The sequence below is a fragment of the Salvelinus fontinalis genome, chromosome 22, assembly GCF_029448725.1.
Source record: "Salvelinus fontinalis isolate EN_2023a chromosome 22, ASM2944872v1, whole genome shotgun sequence".
In the NCBI taxonomy this organism is placed as follows: domain Eukaryota; kingdom Metazoa; phylum Chordata; class Actinopteri; order Salmoniformes; family Salmonidae; genus Salvelinus; species Salvelinus fontinalis.
In genome coordinates this window covers 28,952,298-28,969,028 of record NC_074686.1, presented here as the reverse complement: position 1 = coordinate 28,969,028, position 16,731 = coordinate 28,952,298, and the positions used below count along the sequence as shown (strand labels likewise).

The 16,731-nt window shown below is 43.7% G+C and overlaps 1 protein-coding gene across 1 annotated transcript in view; it reads left to right on the top strand.

Annotated features, from left to right (window-relative positions):
* The window catches only part of LOC129820153 (potassium voltage-gated channel subfamily KQT member 4-like), a 238,091-nt gene that overhangs the window by 204,616 nt on the left and 16,744 nt on the right, over positions 1 to 16,731 (top strand). Inside the window, exons 10-11 of the mRNA XM_055877089.1 lie at positions 10,821 to 11,050; positions 15,753 to 15,852. Coding sequence (XP_055733064.1) covers positions 10,821 to 11,050; positions 15,753 to 15,852 — 330 coding nt within the window. The remainder of the gene's footprint in view (positions 1 to 10,820; positions 11,051 to 15,752; positions 15,853 to 16,731) is intronic.

Below are 16,731 nucleotides of genomic sequence, written 5' to 3'. Positions count from 1 at the left end.
TCATCCTCATGTCAACTCCATCACCCTCATCCATTCATCCTCTCTCTCTTCCATCATCCCTCTCTCTTCCATGCCATCCCTCCATCAACCCTGTTCTCAGGAAGGCAGAAGTCCCTTGCAGGTTTGTTCTTGTCTTCTGAATGTGTGTGTCTCTGCATTCTCTCTGACACATCAAGCTAGGAAGTGGTGCTGTGATCGTACAGGCATGGGTCCAACATGCTAGGAAGTGGTGCTGTGATCGTACAGGCATGGTTCCAACATGCTAGGAAGTGGTGCTGTGATCGTACAGGCATGGTTCCAAAATGCTAGGAAGTGGTGCTGTGATCGTACAGGCATGGTTCCAACATGCTAGGAAGTGGTGCTGTGATCGTACAGGCATGGTTCCAACATGCTAGGAAGTGGTGCTGTGATCGTACAGGCATGGTTCCAACATGCTAGGAAGTGGTGCTGTGATCGTACAGGCATGGTTCCAAAATGCTAGGAAGTGGTGCTGTGATCGTACAGGCATGGTTCCAACATGCTAGGAAGTGGTGCTGTGATCGTACAGGCATGGTTCCAACATGCTAGGAAGTGGTGCTGTGATCGTACAGGCATGGTTCCAACATGCTAGGAAGTGGTGCTGTGATCGTACAGGCATGGTTCCAACATGCTAGGAGGTGGTGCTTTGATCGTACAGGCATGGTTCCAACATGCTAGGAAGTGGTGCTGTGATCGTACAGGCATGGTTCCAAAATGCTAGGAAGTGGTGCTGTGATCGTACAGGCATGGTTCCAACATGCTAGGAAGTGGTGCTGTGATCGTACAGGCATGGTTCCAACATGCTAGGAGGTGGTGCTGTGATCGTACAGACAATGTTCCAACATGCTAGGAGGTGGTGCTGTGATCGTACAGGCAATGTTCCAACATGCTAGGAAGTGGTGCTGTGATCGTACAGACAATGTTCCAACATGCTAGGAAGTGGTGCTGTGATCGTACAGGCATGGTTCCAACATGCTAGGGAGTGGTGCTGTGATCGTACAGGCATGGTTCCAACATGCTAGGAAATGGTGCTGTGATCGTACAGGCAATGTTCCAACATGCTAGGAAGTGGTGCTGTGATCGTACAGGCATGGTTCCAACATGCTAGGAAGTGGTGCTGTGATTGTACAGGCATGGTTCCAACATGCTAGGAAGTTGTGCTGTGATCGTACAGGCATGGTTCCAACATGCTAGGAAGTGGTGCTGTGATCGTACAGGCATGGTTCCAACATGCTAGAAAGTGGTGCTGTGATCGTACAGGCATGGTTCCAACATGCTAGAAAGTGGTGCTGTGATCGTACAGGCATGGTTCCAACATGCTAGGAAGTGGTGCTGTGATCGTACAGGCATGGTTCCAACATGCTAGAAAGTGGTGCTGTGATCGTACAGGCATGGTTCCAACATGCTAGGAAGTGGTGCTGTGATCGTACAGGCATGGTTCCAACATGCTAGGAAGTGGTGCTGTGATCGTACAGGCATGGTTCCAACATGCTAGGAAGTGGTGCTGTGATCGTACAGGCAATGTTCCAACATGCTAGGAAGTTGTGCTGTGATCGTACAGGCAATGTTCCAACATGCTAGGAAGTGGTGCTGTGATCGTACAGGCAATGTTCCAACATGCTAGGAAGTTGTGCTGTGATCGTACAGGCATGGTTCCAACATGCTAGGAAGTGGTGCTGTGATCGTACAGGCATGGTTCCAACATGCTAGAAAGTGGTGCTGTGATCGTACAGGCATGGTTCCAACATGCTAGAAAGTGGTGCTGTGATCGTACAGGCAATGTTCCAACATGCTAGAAAGTGGTGCTGTGATCGTACAGGCATGGTTCCAACATGCTAAAAAGTGGTGCTGTGATCGTACAGGCAATGTTCCAACATGCTAGAAAGTGGTGCTGTGATCGTACAGGCATGGTTCCAACATGCTAGGAAGTGGTGCTGTGATCGTACAGGCAATGTTCCAACATGGCAGTAGAAAAACAGTACAGCACAACCCAGCATGACGGATACATACAATAACATGCCTGTTAATACATACAATAACATGCCTGTTAATACATACAATAACATGCCTGTTAATACATACAATAACATGCCTGTTAATACATACAATAACATGCCTGTTAATACATACAATAACATGCCATGTTTTCCAAGGTATATGTTTGGTCTTGTAGCCCCTCAGTATGAACCGGTGATATTTTTTCATACTGTAGATTAAATAGTACTGCATCTACATAAATACATTAATAACACACATTGATGGCAGTGTGCCTTTCAAGTCAAGAAGACAATGGATAGGTGTGGAGCTAATTACTTAGACATTCTGGAAAGGCGGCTGCAGTCTAATCATGGACATACTAAAGTGAACTGCTTCCTATGCATGCACTCTGGCTGCCTACACTATATCCCCAACTCAACACACTCCGTTCACACATCCCTACTCCTTACCTCCCTCCTCAATGGGGTGCTTCTCAATAAATTGATATGGCTTGCTTTCTTTGCCTCCTTTCCTTCATCTAGTCTGGTCTGAAAACAAAGGAAGTGTAGGGGTAAGCAATATGTTGGGGGCCAACAGGGACACATGCTTTCACTTGGCAATCCTTCAGCGTGAAAGGAGACTAGGAAAGGAAGCCATTTTAGACTGATGAGAGGCAGTACTGGTCTTCTACTCCACTTCACCCTGTCCTTTACTTTTCTTCTCCTCCCATCTTCACCTTTATAATCTCACTACCTCCGTACACATCTCCTCCTCCTCTTCCTCACCTCTTCTCCTCTCTTCCACTTCTCTCCTCCTCTTCATTCTCACCACCTCTCCTCCTCTTCCTCTCCTCTTCTCTTTTTCCTCCTCTTCCTCACTTCCGCTTCTCTCCTCCTCTCTCTTCTCCTCTCTCCTCCTCATCCTCACCACCTCTCCTCCTCTTCCTCTCCTCTTCTCCTCTTCCTCTCCTCCTCTCTCCTCTCCTCCTCTTCCTCACCTCTCCTCCTCACCTCCTTTCCTCTTCTTCCTCACTTCCTCTCTTCCTCTCCTCCTCTTTTCCTCTCCTCCTCTCTCCTCTCCTCCACTTCCTCACCTCTCCTCTTCCTCACCTCCTTTTCTTTTCTTTTCTTCTCTTCCTCTCCTTCTCTTCTCTTCTTCTCCTCTGCACCCCTCACCCGCTCTTCCTCTTCTCCTCCTCTTCCTCACCCGCCCTTCCTCTCCTCCTCTTCTTCTCCTCTGCACCCCTCACCCGGCCTCTCCTCTCTCTTCCTCTTCTCCTATCCTCCTCTTCCTCACCCTATCTACCTCTGCCTTGTGTGTCTCCTCAGTCAGCTCGTTTCGAAAAAGCCGAGTCTCTTCCGGATTCACACTGGCCGCAAACAGCAGAGGTATCCACGGTGACAAGCCTGTGCACGGGGCACGTCAGCACCCCCCACCCCCCCATCACCCTTTCTCACTCTGCCTGAGGGTCCCAAAGCCTTCTGGCCCAGTGCGGTGTGTGTGTCTCTGGAAATGTTCTACTTTTGAGTAAGAAGTTGGTTTTAGCCTCATCATTGATGATTATTTGCTTTATCTTGGCCAGGTCGCAATTGTAAATGAGAACGTGTTCTCAATTTGCCTACCTGGTTAAATAAAGGTGAAATAAAAAAATAAAAATAAAAATTGAGCAGAGTGGGAAGACACTTGTCATTGCCGATGGTACTCAGGTTAGAAATGGCTGACATTTGGTATATTTGACATCAAATCAAATCAAAATGTATTTGTCACATGTGCCAAATACAAGTGTAGACCTTACCGTGGAATTCTTACTTACAAGCCCTTAACCTTTCTGAACCACCCATGCCGGATCCGGGATAATTGTCATCAGCAACGCTGAATAGCATAGCGCCATAGTCAAATAATATTACTAGCAAATATTCATATTCATGAAATCACAAGTGCAATATTGCAAAACACAGCTTAGCCTTTTGTTAATCCACCTGTCGTCTCTGAAATTATGCTTAACAGCGAAAGCAATTCAAGCGTTTGTGTAAGTTTATCGATCGCTCGACAAAACATTAAGTACACTTAGCATCAGGTAACTTGGTCACGAAAATCAGAAAAGCAATCAAATTAATCGTTTACCTTTGATGATCTTTGGATGTTTTCACTCACGAGACTCCCAGTTAGACAACAAATGTTCCTTTTGTTCCATAAAGATATTTTTATATCCAAATACCTCCGTTCGTTTCGCGCGGTATGCTGAGAAATCCACAGGAAAAAGCGCTCACGACAACGCAGACAAAAATTCCAGATAATATCCATAATGTCCACAGAAACATGTCAAAGTTTTTTTATAATCAATCCTCAGGTTGTTTTTCAAATATCTATTCGATAATATATCAACCGGGAGTGTTGGTTTTTCACTAGGACCGGGAGTAACAATGGCCGCCTTTCTCTGTTACACACAACTCACTCTGAGAGCCCCCACCTATCCACTTACGCAATGTGATCGTTCTCGCTCATTTTTTAAAATAAAAGCCTGAAACTATGTCTAAAGGCTATTGACACCTTAGGGAAGCCATAGAAAAGGGAATCTGGTTGATATCCCTTTAAATGGGTGATAGGGATGCATAAGAACAGAGAGGTTTCAAAAACAGAGGCACTTCCTGATTGGATTTTCCTCAGGTTTTAGCCTGCAATGTCAGTTCTGTTAAACTCACAGACAACATTTTGACAGTTTTGGAAACTTTAGAGTGTTTTCTATCCTAATCTGACAATTATATGCATATTCTAGTTTCGGGGGCTGAGAAATAGGCTTCAAATGGGTACGTTTTATAGCCATAAACGAAAATACTGCCCCCTACACTTAAACCAACAGTGCAGTTCAAGAAGATAAGAAAATATTTACCAAATAAACTAAAGTTAAAATAATAAAAAGTAACACAATAACATAACAGTATGGAAGCTATGTACAGGCGGTACCGGTACTGAGTCAGTGTGCGGGGGTACAGGTTAGTTGAGGTCATTTGTACATGTAGGTGACTATGCATAGATGGGTTCAATGTAACAGTCCGGTGGCCATTTAATTAATTGTTCAGCAGTCTTATGACTTGGGGGTAGAAGCTGTTAAGGAGCCTTTTGGTCCTAGACTTGGCGCTCCAGTACGGTTTGCTGTGCGGTAGCAGAGAAACAGTCTATGACTTGGGTGCTTTCCTCTGACACCGCCTATTATATAGGCCCTGGATTGCAGGAAGCTTGGCCCCAGTGATGTACTGGGTGGTACGCACTACCCTCTGTAGTGCCTTACGGTCAGAAGCCGAGCAATTGCCATACCAGGCGGTGATGCAACCAGTCAGGATGCTTTTGATGGTGCAGCTGTAGATCTTTTTGAGGATCTGGGGACCCATGCCAAATCTTTTCAGTCTCCTGAGGGGGAAAAGGTTTTGTCGTGCCCTCTTTACAACTGTCTTGGTGCGTTTGGACCATGATAGGTCGTTGTTGATGTGGACACCAAGGAACTTGAAACTCTCGACCCGCTCCACTGATGTTACTGGGGGCGTGTTCGGCTCGCCTTTTCCTGTAGTCCACAATCAGCTCCTTTGTCTTGCTCACATTGAGGGAGAGGTTGTTGTCCTGGCACCACACTGCCAGTTCTCTGACCTCCTCCCTATAGGCTGTCCCATTGTTGTCGGTGATCAGGCCTACCACTGTTGTGTCGTCAGCAAACTTAAGAATGGTGTTGGAGTTGTGTTTGGCCACGCAGTCATGGGTGAACAGGGAGTACAGGAGGGGACTAACTACACACCCCTGAGGGGCCCCAGTGTTGAGGATCAGCGTGGCAGACGTGTTGTTGCCTACCCATACCACCTGGGGGTGGCCAGTCAGGAAGTCCAGGATTCAGTTGCAGAGTGTTTAGTGTTTAGTCCCAGGGTCCTTAGCTTAGTGATGTGGGCACTATGGTGTTGAAAGCTGAACTGTAGTCAATGAACAGCATTCTCACATAGGTGTTCCTTTTGTCCAGGTGAGAAAGGGCAGTGTGGAGTGCGATTGAGATCGCGTCATCTGTGGATCAGTGGGGGGGTATGCGAATTGGAGTGGGTCTATGGTATCGTTGTGGATGCTGTTGATGTGAGCCATGACCAGCCTTTCAAAGCACTTCAAGCCTACTGACGTGAGTGCTACGGGGCGGTAATCATTTATGCAGGTTACCTTCACTTCCTTGGGCACAGAAACTACGGTGGTCTGCTTGAAACATGTACGTTTTACAGACTCAGTCCGGGGGAGGTTGAAAATGTCAGTGAAGACACTTGCCATTTGGTCTGCGAATGCTTTGTGTACACATCCTGGTAATCCATCTGGCCCCGCGGTTTTGTTAATGTTGACATGTTTAAAGGTCTTGCTCACATCGACTACCGAGAGCGTTACAGTCATCCAGAACAGCTGGTGCTCTCGTGCATGCTTCAGTGTTGCTTGCCTCGAAGCGAGCATAAAAGGCATTTAGCTCGTCTGGTAGGCTCGCCTCACTGGGTAGCTCGCGTCTAGGTTTCCCTTTGTAGTCCTTAATAGTTTATTTAAGCCCTGCCACATTCGACGAGCATCAGAGCCGGTGTAGAGGATTCAATCTTAATCCTGCATTGACGCTTTGCTTGTTTGATGGTTCGTCTGAGGGCATAGCAGGATTTCTTATAGGTTTCCAGATTAGTGTCCCGCTCCTTGAAAGCGGCAGCTCTAGCCTTTAGCTCGATGCGGATGTTGCCTGTAATCCATGGCTTCTGGTTGGAATATGTATGTACGGTCACTGTGTGAACGACGTCGTCGATGCACTTGTTGATGAAGCTGATGACGGAGGTGGCATACTCCTCAATGCCATTGGATGAATCCCAAAACATATTCCAGTCTGTGCTGTTTTGCTAAAACAGTCCTGTGGCATTGCATCCGCATCATCGGACCACTTCCGTATTGAGCGAGTCACTGGTACTTCCTGCTTTAGTTTTTGCTTGTAAGCATGAGCAATCAGCAATCAGGAGGATAGAATTATGGTCAGATTTGCCAAATGGAGGGCAGGGGAGAGCTTTGTATGCATCTCTGTGTGTGGAGTAAAGGTGGTCTGGAGTTGTTTGTCTTCTGGCTGCACATGTGACATGCTGGTAAAAATGTGGCAAAACTGATTGAAGTTTGCCTGCATTAACTTCTTATGGCTGCAGCCCGGCGTCGGTACACTTATGACAACAGCCACTTCAAGTGCAGGGCGCGAAATTCAAAATATATTTTTTTTCAATATTTATCTTTCACACATTAACAAGTCCAATACAGCATATGAAAGGTACACATCTTGTGAATCCAGCCAACATGTCCGATTTTTAAAATGTTTTACAGGGAACACACAATATGTAAATCTATTAGCTAACCACGTTAGCAAAAGACACCACTTTTTTTACTCTACCAGTTTTTTACTCCATCAGTAGCTATCACAAATTCGACCAAATAAAGATATAAATAGACACTAACCAAGAAACAACTTCATCAGATGACAGTCTGATAACATATTTATTGTATAGCATATGTTTTGTTAGAAAAATGGGCATATTTCAGGAATAAATCATAGTTTACATTGCAGCTACTATCAGAAATTGCACCAAAAGCAGCCATAATAATTACAGGCACCAACGTCAAATACCTAATTACTCATCATAAAATATTTCTGAAAAATACATAGTGTACAGCAAATGAAAGACAGGCATCTTGTGATTCCAGCCAATATTTCCGATTTATTAAGTGTTTTACAGCGAAAAAAAATGTATAGTTATATTAGCTTAGCACAATAGCCAGAAACACTTGGGCGCCGACGACTACGACAGATATATGAAATAGCATCATAAAATGTTTCTTACTTTTGCTGATCTTCCATCAGAATGTTGGACAAGGTGTCCTTTGTCCAGAACAGTCGTTGTTTGGATTTAGAACGGCAACTTTCCCTCTTCATTTAGCAAGCGCGCTAGCCAAGCGCCTCGAATCTCTCCATGTCAACAAACGGAAGAGAACGGAACACGGCAAAACTCCCGAAAAATGTTCAATAATCTGATGAAACTATATTGAAAAAACATACTTTACGATGATATGGTGACATGTATCAAATAAATTCAAAGCCGGAGATAATAGTCGCCTATGATGATGTGAGATGATGTGTTCCATCTCAGACCAAGATAATCACCTCATTTCTTCTCTCACAGCCTCTTGACACCCAGGGGAAGGTGTATGACGTGCCTGTATACTAATAGGTCTCGTGCCCATTTATAGGCAGGAAGAAGAATAGAGCCTCGATTTCAGACTTTCCACTTCCTGGTCAGGAAATGTGCTGCAGAATGAGTTCTGTTTCACTCAGATAAATAATTCAAACGGTTTTAGAAACTAGATAGTGTTTTCTATCCAATAGTAATAATAATATACATATTGTACGAGCAAGAATTGAGTACGAGGCTGTTTGAAATGGGCACCTTTTATCTGGCTACTCAATACTGCCCTTTGCAGCCCAAACAGGTTAAAGTCCCCGGCCACTAGGAGTGCAGCTTCTGGGTGAGCATTTTCTTGTTTGCTTATGGCCTTATAGAGTTGGTTGAGTGTGGTCCGCTACAAATAGTATAGATGAGAACTCTCTTGTTAGATAGCGGGGTCTACAGCTTATCATACAGTACTCTACCTTAGGTGAGCAATACCTTGAGACTTCTTTAATATTAGACATTGCGCACCGGCTGTTATGGACAAAAAGACACACACCCCTCGTCTTACCAGACGTAGCTTCTCTGTTCTGGGGGTGCATAAAAAATTCCTCCAGCTCTATATTATCCATGTTGTTGTTTAGCCATGACTCGGTGAAACACAAGATATTACAATTCTTAATGTCCCGTTGGATAATCGTAATCTTAGGTCATACATTTTATTTCCAATGATTGCATGGTAGCAAGTAGAACTGAAGGCAGTGGGAGTTTACTCACTCGCCATACGGATTCTCAAAAGGCAGCCCGGACTGCGTCCTCTTTTCTTTACGCAAATGACGGGGATCTGGGCCTGTTCCCGGGACAGCAGTATATCCTTCTTGTCGGACTCGTTAAAGGAGAAAGATTCTTCCAGTTAGTGGTGAGTAATCCCAGCTCTGATGTCCAGAAGTTAGTTTTGGTCATAAGAGACGGTAGCAGCAACATTATGTACAAAATAAGTTAAAAAATAAGTTACAAACAATGCAAAAAATTAACAAAATAGCACAATTGGTTACGGGAATGTAAAACGTCAGCCATCATCTTCGGCACCATCTTGTCCAACTGATATTCACATTTTCTAGTTGATCTTTGAGAATGGGAAACATACACTGCTCTGGCGTAGAACTCTTTGACTGAGCTTTTACTGTGTGAGAGAATGATGGGGTGTTCTGTTCAGAGGATAACTCTGTTAACTATTAACAGTTGTCTTGCCTGGTTTAACATTGTTTTTGGTGAACTGGAGGACACATTAAACCATGCGTTGTTTATTGGAGAACAAAGGAATTCTTAGGAATGTTTCATGGTTCATGTGGATCTAATGTTAGCATTGGCCTTCTCTCACAATTACAGATTTGACAGACTTTTAAAAATAATATATTTGATATTTTGGACAGAAGGTTGTTCCAAAGATCAAATATTTAGAAAGTCATGCATGCTGTCCTCTTAATACAGTTGCATGACCATTAATTGTTAAGTGCACATTTTTCATGCATGCTTTCTTTGATCAATCCTGCTCTGTAGTGATTTCTGGAGAGAGGATTCAAATGGTCATGCATGCAATGTAATCACATGCGTGTTGTACTTTTGCAAATCTTATCCACTTAACCCATACAAAAACATTTCTCTCCCCTAATAGAGTTTTCCCTTTCGTCTGCTAAAATGTTTCTCTTATACTTGCTCAGTATACCGTGCATGTCTTTGAAGGATTAAGCTGTATTCAGCCTCACTTATTTACTTTCCCCCCCAAAGGGCTAACAGTAATTCAACATCTTACTCTGTCCACCCTCCCCTTCTAAGTCAACCTGAGCATTTTAGCTCCAACATATGAAATGCTATTTCCCCTAATGCTCTTTCAGCTATTTAAATATTAACTTAAATGGCAGGCCAGCGCACAAACAAGGAGTATCTCGGTGTAAACTACAGGCGTAAACAACAACATGTTTCTAATCGTTCACTGATGTGTGATATTGGAAATACTTTGTGACTTTAACATGTTAACATGACACAGAGGAGTTATTGTGTTGCCCCCCACCCACTGATAGTCAGCCAGGCAGCCAGCCAGTCAGCCAACCATTCAGTAAGTCAGTCAGTCAGCCAGTTAGCCAACCATTTAGTAAGCCAGTCAGTCAGCCAGCCAGTCAGTCAGTCAACCAGTCAGTAAGTAAGTAATTCTGTCAGTCAGTCAGTCAACCAGTCAGTCAGTCAATCAGTCAGTCAGTATATCAGTCAGTCAGTCAGTCTGTCTCTCCATCACGTCTGTAATTTCCCAGTCTGAATATCTGTCTCTGTTGTTCTCTGTCTGCTTTGTTGGTCACTGACTCAGCTCGGTGTGACTGTTTAATGTGTAATGGTAATCAGTAGCTACACTGTCTAGTGTACTGCTGTCTGTACCTGCTAGCTAACATAGTCTAGCTACCTGGGACTGCTCCTCTGCTGATTGGCTAAACTCAGGGTCTAAAACACTGGACACTATGGACCTACAGTCATGAGGAAAATCACACAACAGAACTCTAAGGATGTCCTAAGTGGCAGATAATAGTGGTAGTTAATTCAATAAACAGGTTAATTGTTCCTTCATTGTTCCAGCAGCAGCAAAATAGGTTTTCGAGACCGGATGCGGATGAACAACTCTCGTTCGTCCCAGGCAATACGGAGCAAGGCGTCCCCACTGCCTCCCAGGACGAGTTTCCGCCAGTCACCCAGCACGGAGAATGTCCCAGAAGCCACCAGTCCCGGGAAGGTGCAGAAGAGCTGGAGCTTCAACGACCGCACGAGGTTCCGCACCTCCCTGCGACTCAAACCCAGACCTCCTGCAGACGGTGGGAATGAGGACTTAACTCCCTCTCACCTGCATGCATATATACAGTACATACACCTACAGTGGGGTCTGAAGTGATTCACACCCCCTTGATAAAGATGAGCAAAAATGACTATACCATTTTTTTTGACAACTACTATTGCTCAGAGAAAGAGATTTTGTTTATCAAGCAATACTTTTTTTCTCTCAGAAAGGTAAGGGTCAAAATTGACACACCTGTTTTCAAAATGTTGATTTTTATGTCCAATTAACCAGTTCTCTGTGGATTTTGATATGTGCTTAGGGTTAGTGTCTTGCTGGAAGATCCACTTGCACAACCACTGGTGTGCATGGCCTAAGAGCTCTGTTTTCATGTCATCCAACAAATGTAAACGTCTGGAGTTTGATAAATGACATTGGCACTTGGATTGGAACCGGTGCTTTGGTCAGATGACATGAAAATAGAGCTCTTTGGCGACGCATACCAGTGGTGGGTTTGACATCGAAATGAGAATGCATGAGCAGAAAATAACTTCATATCTACTGTAAAATATGGTGGTGGATCTTTGATGTTATTGGGCTATTTTGATTCCACTGGTCCTGGGGCCCTTGTTATTAAGGTCAACGGCATCATTAACTTTACCTAGTACCTGGATATTTTAGCCAACAACCTGGTTGCCTTTGCCAGGAGGCTGAAACTTGGCCGCAAGTGAATCTTCCAGCAAGACAATAACCCCAAGCACACATCAAAATCCACAAAGAAATTGGCAACAAAAAAACAACATTTCGAAATGGCCATCTCAGTCTCCGGACTTAAACCCAGAGACTGAGAAACTGTGGTTTGAATTGAAGAGGGCAGTCCATAAGCACATACTAAGGATATCAAGGATCTGGATAGATTGTGAATGGAGGAATAGTCTAAGATCCCTCCCAATGTGTTCTCAAACTCATTAAACTTTTTAGAAAAAGTCTCAGTGTCATTATCCTCACAAGGTGAGGTATTGAAAGGTAATGAAAACAAGGGTGTCAAAAATTTGACCTCTAACTTTTTGAGAGAAAAAAAGTAGTACAACATGTCTTTCTCAGAGCAATTGTATTAGTATAGAATAATATAGTTTCCCCCTTTTTTTATACAATTATTTGTTTTTATTTTATCTTTATTTAACTAGGCGAGTCAAGTTAAGAACAAATTATTTTTTTCAATGACGGCCAAACAGTTCAGGGGCAGAACGACAGATTTTTACCTTATCTTCTCAGGAATTTGATCTTGCAACCTTAAAATTCTAACCACTAGGCTACCTGAATTATTTATTTTAAACTGTCATATTTTTTTTTTTTAAGTCAATTTATTTATCTAGGCAAGTCAGTTAAAACTTCTTATGGCTGCAACCCCGTTAACGGGATGATATGACAACAGCCAGTGAAAGTGCAGGGCTCCAAATTCAAACAACAGAAATCTCATAATTAAAATTCCTCAAACATACATATATCTTATACCATTTTAAAGGTAATCTTGTTGTTAATCCCACCAAAGTGTCCGATTTCAAATAGGCTTTACAGCGAAAGCACCACAAACGATTTTGTTAGATCACTGCAAAATCACAGAAAGACACAGTAATTTTCCCAGCCAAAGACAGGAGTTACAAAAAGCAGAAATAGAGATAAAATTAATCACTAACCTTTGATGATCTTCATCAGATGACACTCATAGGACTTCATGTTACACAATACATATATGTTTTGTTCGATAAAGCTCATATTTATATCCAAAAACCTCAGTTTACATTGGTGCCATGTTCAGAAATGCCTCCAAAAATTGCAGAGAGCCACGTCAAATAACAATAAATACTCATCATAAACTTTGATGAAAGATACATGTTTTACATAGAATTAAAGATACACTTGTTCTTAATGCAACTGCTGTGTCAGATTTCAAAAAGCTTTACGGCAAAAGCACAATATTCAATAATCTGAGTACAGCGTTCAGCCACAAAAGGAGGCCATACAGTTACCCGCCAAATTGTGCAGTCAACAAAACTCATAAAAAGCATTATAAATCTTCACTTACCTTTGCTGATCTTCGTCGGAATGCACTCCCAGGACTCCCACTTCCACAATAAATGTTTGTTTTGTTTGGTAATGTCCATCATTTATGTCCAAATAGCTATTTTGGTTAGCGTGTTTGGTAAACAAATCCAAAATCAGGAAGCGTGTTCACTAAAAGCAGATGAAATGTCAAAAAGTTCCGTAACAGTCAGTAGAAACATGTCAAACGATGTATTGAATCAATCTTTAGAATGTTTTTAACATAAATCTTCAGTAACGTTCCAACCGGAGAATTACATTGACTTCAGATGTGTGATGGAACAGAGCTCCCTCTCATGTGAACGCTCATGGTCAGGTCATGATAGACCTGACTAATTCCTGTCTCCTTCGGCCCCACTTCACAGTAGAGGCATCAGACAAGGTTCTACAGACTGTTGACATCTAGTGGAAGCCGTAGGAAGTGCAAACTCATCCATATCCCACTGTGTATTCAATAGGGGCTTGGTTGAAAATCGACCAACCTCAGATTTCCCACTTCCTGTTTGGATTTTTTCTCAGGTTTTCCCCTGCCATATTAGTTATGTTATACTCACAGACATCATTCAAACAGTTTTAGAAACATCAGAGTGTTTTCTATCCAATACTAATAATATGCATATATTAGCAACTGGGACTGGGGAGCAGGCAGTTTACTATGGGCACCTCTGGGCACCTTTCATCCAAGCTACTCAATACTGCCCCTGCATCCATAAGAAGTTTTAAGAACATTTTCTTATTTTCAATGACAGCCATGGGTTAACAGGAACAGTGGGTTAACTGCCTGTTCAGGGACAGAACGACAGATTTGTATCTTGTCAGCACGGGGATTTGAACTTGCAACCTTTCGGTTACTAGTCCCTGCCGCCCCATATTTTTGCTAATTTTTATCAAGGGTTTCAATCATTTCAGATCCCACTGTATATACAGTACATACTGTAGGCACATACACACAAATACGGTCTCACGTATATACAGTGGGGCAAAAAAGTATTTAGTCAGCCACCAATTGTGCAAGTTCTCCCACTTAAAAAGATAAGAGAGGACTGTAATTTTCATCATAGGTACCTTGACAGACAAAATGAGAAAAAAAATCAAGAAAATCAGATTGTAGGATTTTTAATGAATTTATTTGCAAATTATGGTGGAAAATAAGTATTTGGTCAATAACAAAAGTTTATCTCAATACTTTGTTATATACCCTTTGTTGGCAATGACAGAGGTCAAACGTTTTCTGTAAGTCTTCACAAGGTTTTCACACACTGTTGCTGGTATTTTGGCCCATTCCTCCATGCAGATCTCTTCTAGAGCAGTGATGTTTTGGAGCTGTTGCTGGGCAACACGGACTTTCAACTCCCTCCAAAGATTTTCTATGGGGTTGAGATCTGGAGACTGGCTAGGCCACTCCAGGACCTTGAAATGCATCTTACGAAGCCACTCCTTCGTTGCCCGGGCAGTGTGTTTGGGATCATTGTCATGTTGAAAGACCCAGCCACGTTTCCTCTTCAATGCCCTTGCTGATGGAAGGAGGTTTTCACTCAAAATCTCACGATACATGGCCCCATTCATTCTGTCCTTTACACGGATCAGTCGTCCTGGTCCCTTTGCAGAAAAACAGCCCCAAAGCATGATGTTTCCACCCCCATGCTTCACAGTAGGTATGGTGTTCTTTGGATGCAACTCAGCATTCTTTGTCCTCCAAACACGACGAGTTGAGTTTTTACCAAAAAGTTATATTTTGGTTTCATCTGACCATATGACATTCTCCCAATCTTCTTCTGGATCATCCAAATGCTCTCTAGCAAACTTCAGACGGGCCTGGACATGTACTGGCTTAAGCAGGGGGACACGTCTGGCACTGCAGGATTTGAGTCCCTGGCGGCGTAGTGTGTTACTGATGGTAGGCTTTGTTACTTTGGTCCCAGCTCTCTGCAGGTCATTCACTAGGTCCCCCCTTGTGGTTCTGGGATTTTAGCTCACCGTTCTTGTGATCCTTTTGACCCCACGGGGTGAGATCTTGTGTGGAGCCCCAGAACGAGGGAGATTATCAGTGGTCTTGTATGTCTTCCATTTCCTAATACTTGCTCCCACAGTTGATTTCTTCAAACCAAGCTGCTTACCTATTGCAGATTCAGTCTTCCCAGCCTGGTGCAGGTCTACAATTTTGTTTCTGGTGTCCTTTGACAGCTCTTTGGTCTTGGCCATAGTAGAGTTTGGAGTGTGACTGTTTGAGGTTGTGGACAGGTGTCTTTTATACTGATAACAAGTTCAAACAGGTGCCATTAATACAGGTAACGAGTGGAGGACAGAGGAGCCTCTTAAAGAAGAAGTTACAGGTCTGTGAGAGCCAGAAATCTTGCTGGTTTGTAGGTGACCAAATACTTATTTTCCACCATAATTTGCAAATAAATTCATAAAAAATCCTACAATGTGATTTTCTGGATTTTTTTCCCTCACTTTGTCTGTCATGGTTGAAGTGTACCTATGATGAAAATTAGAGGCCTCTCAAAAATTTTTAAGTGGGAGAACTTGCACAATTGGTGGCTGACTAAATACTTTTTTGCCCCACTGTACTTGTACCATCTATAAAATGTGCTAATTTGTGCACACACACTCTCACCTTGTTGTTGCCCTGTCCCCAGTGGAAGGAGTAGGGGAGGACAGTGTTGAAGACAAACCATATTGTGATGTAGCCATGGAGGAGGTGATCCCAGCAGTGAAGACCTTGATACGGGCTGTCAGGTGAGTCCTACACCCCCTCTCACATCACCCGTATCTGTACCCACAGGGTACCTACTGGTTCACACCACACCTACCTGTAAACACATGGTACCTACTGGCTCACACCACCCCTACCTGTACCCACAGGGTACCTACTGGTTCACACCACCCCTACCTGTACCCACAGGGTACCTACTGGTTCACACCACCCTACCTGTACCCACAGGGTACCTACTGGTTCACACCACCCCTACCTGTACCCACAGGGTACCTACTGGTTCACACCACCCCTACCTGTACCCACAGGGTACCTACTGGTTCACACCACCCCTACCTGTACCCACAGGGTACCTACTGGTTCACACCACCCCTACCTGTACCCACAGGGTACCTACTGGTTCACACCACCCCTACCTGTACCCACAGGGTACCTACTGGTTCACACCACCCCTACCTGTACCCACAGGGTACTTACTGGTTCACACCACCCCTACCTGTACCCACAGGGTACCTACTGGTCCACAGTTCCCCTAACTGTGGAACCAGGTCACCTGTCTCCTCTCTGGTCCTCAAGTCGCCACAGTACTTGGGTCTATAGTGCTTCCTGTTATGGTGGCTGTAGTAAGATGAATGCCCGGCTCCTCCTGTGGGCTCTGGCTGTTTGCAGTTTAAGCTGACGGTAGCGAAAAGTCCACTTTAGCATGGTAACTGAGCCTTCCTGCCGCAGGCCGGGTTCCCAGATCTGATCAGCAAAATTGTGATGTGTCCACACTTAAAAAGATGTCGCATAAAGCTTACTTCATATTTTTTTTAAATAAATAATAATCTCACTCCATCAGGGATAGACACAGACGTTTTGGCTTTGCAGCCTTCTTCAGTGTGCGGGTACAAATATTTTAA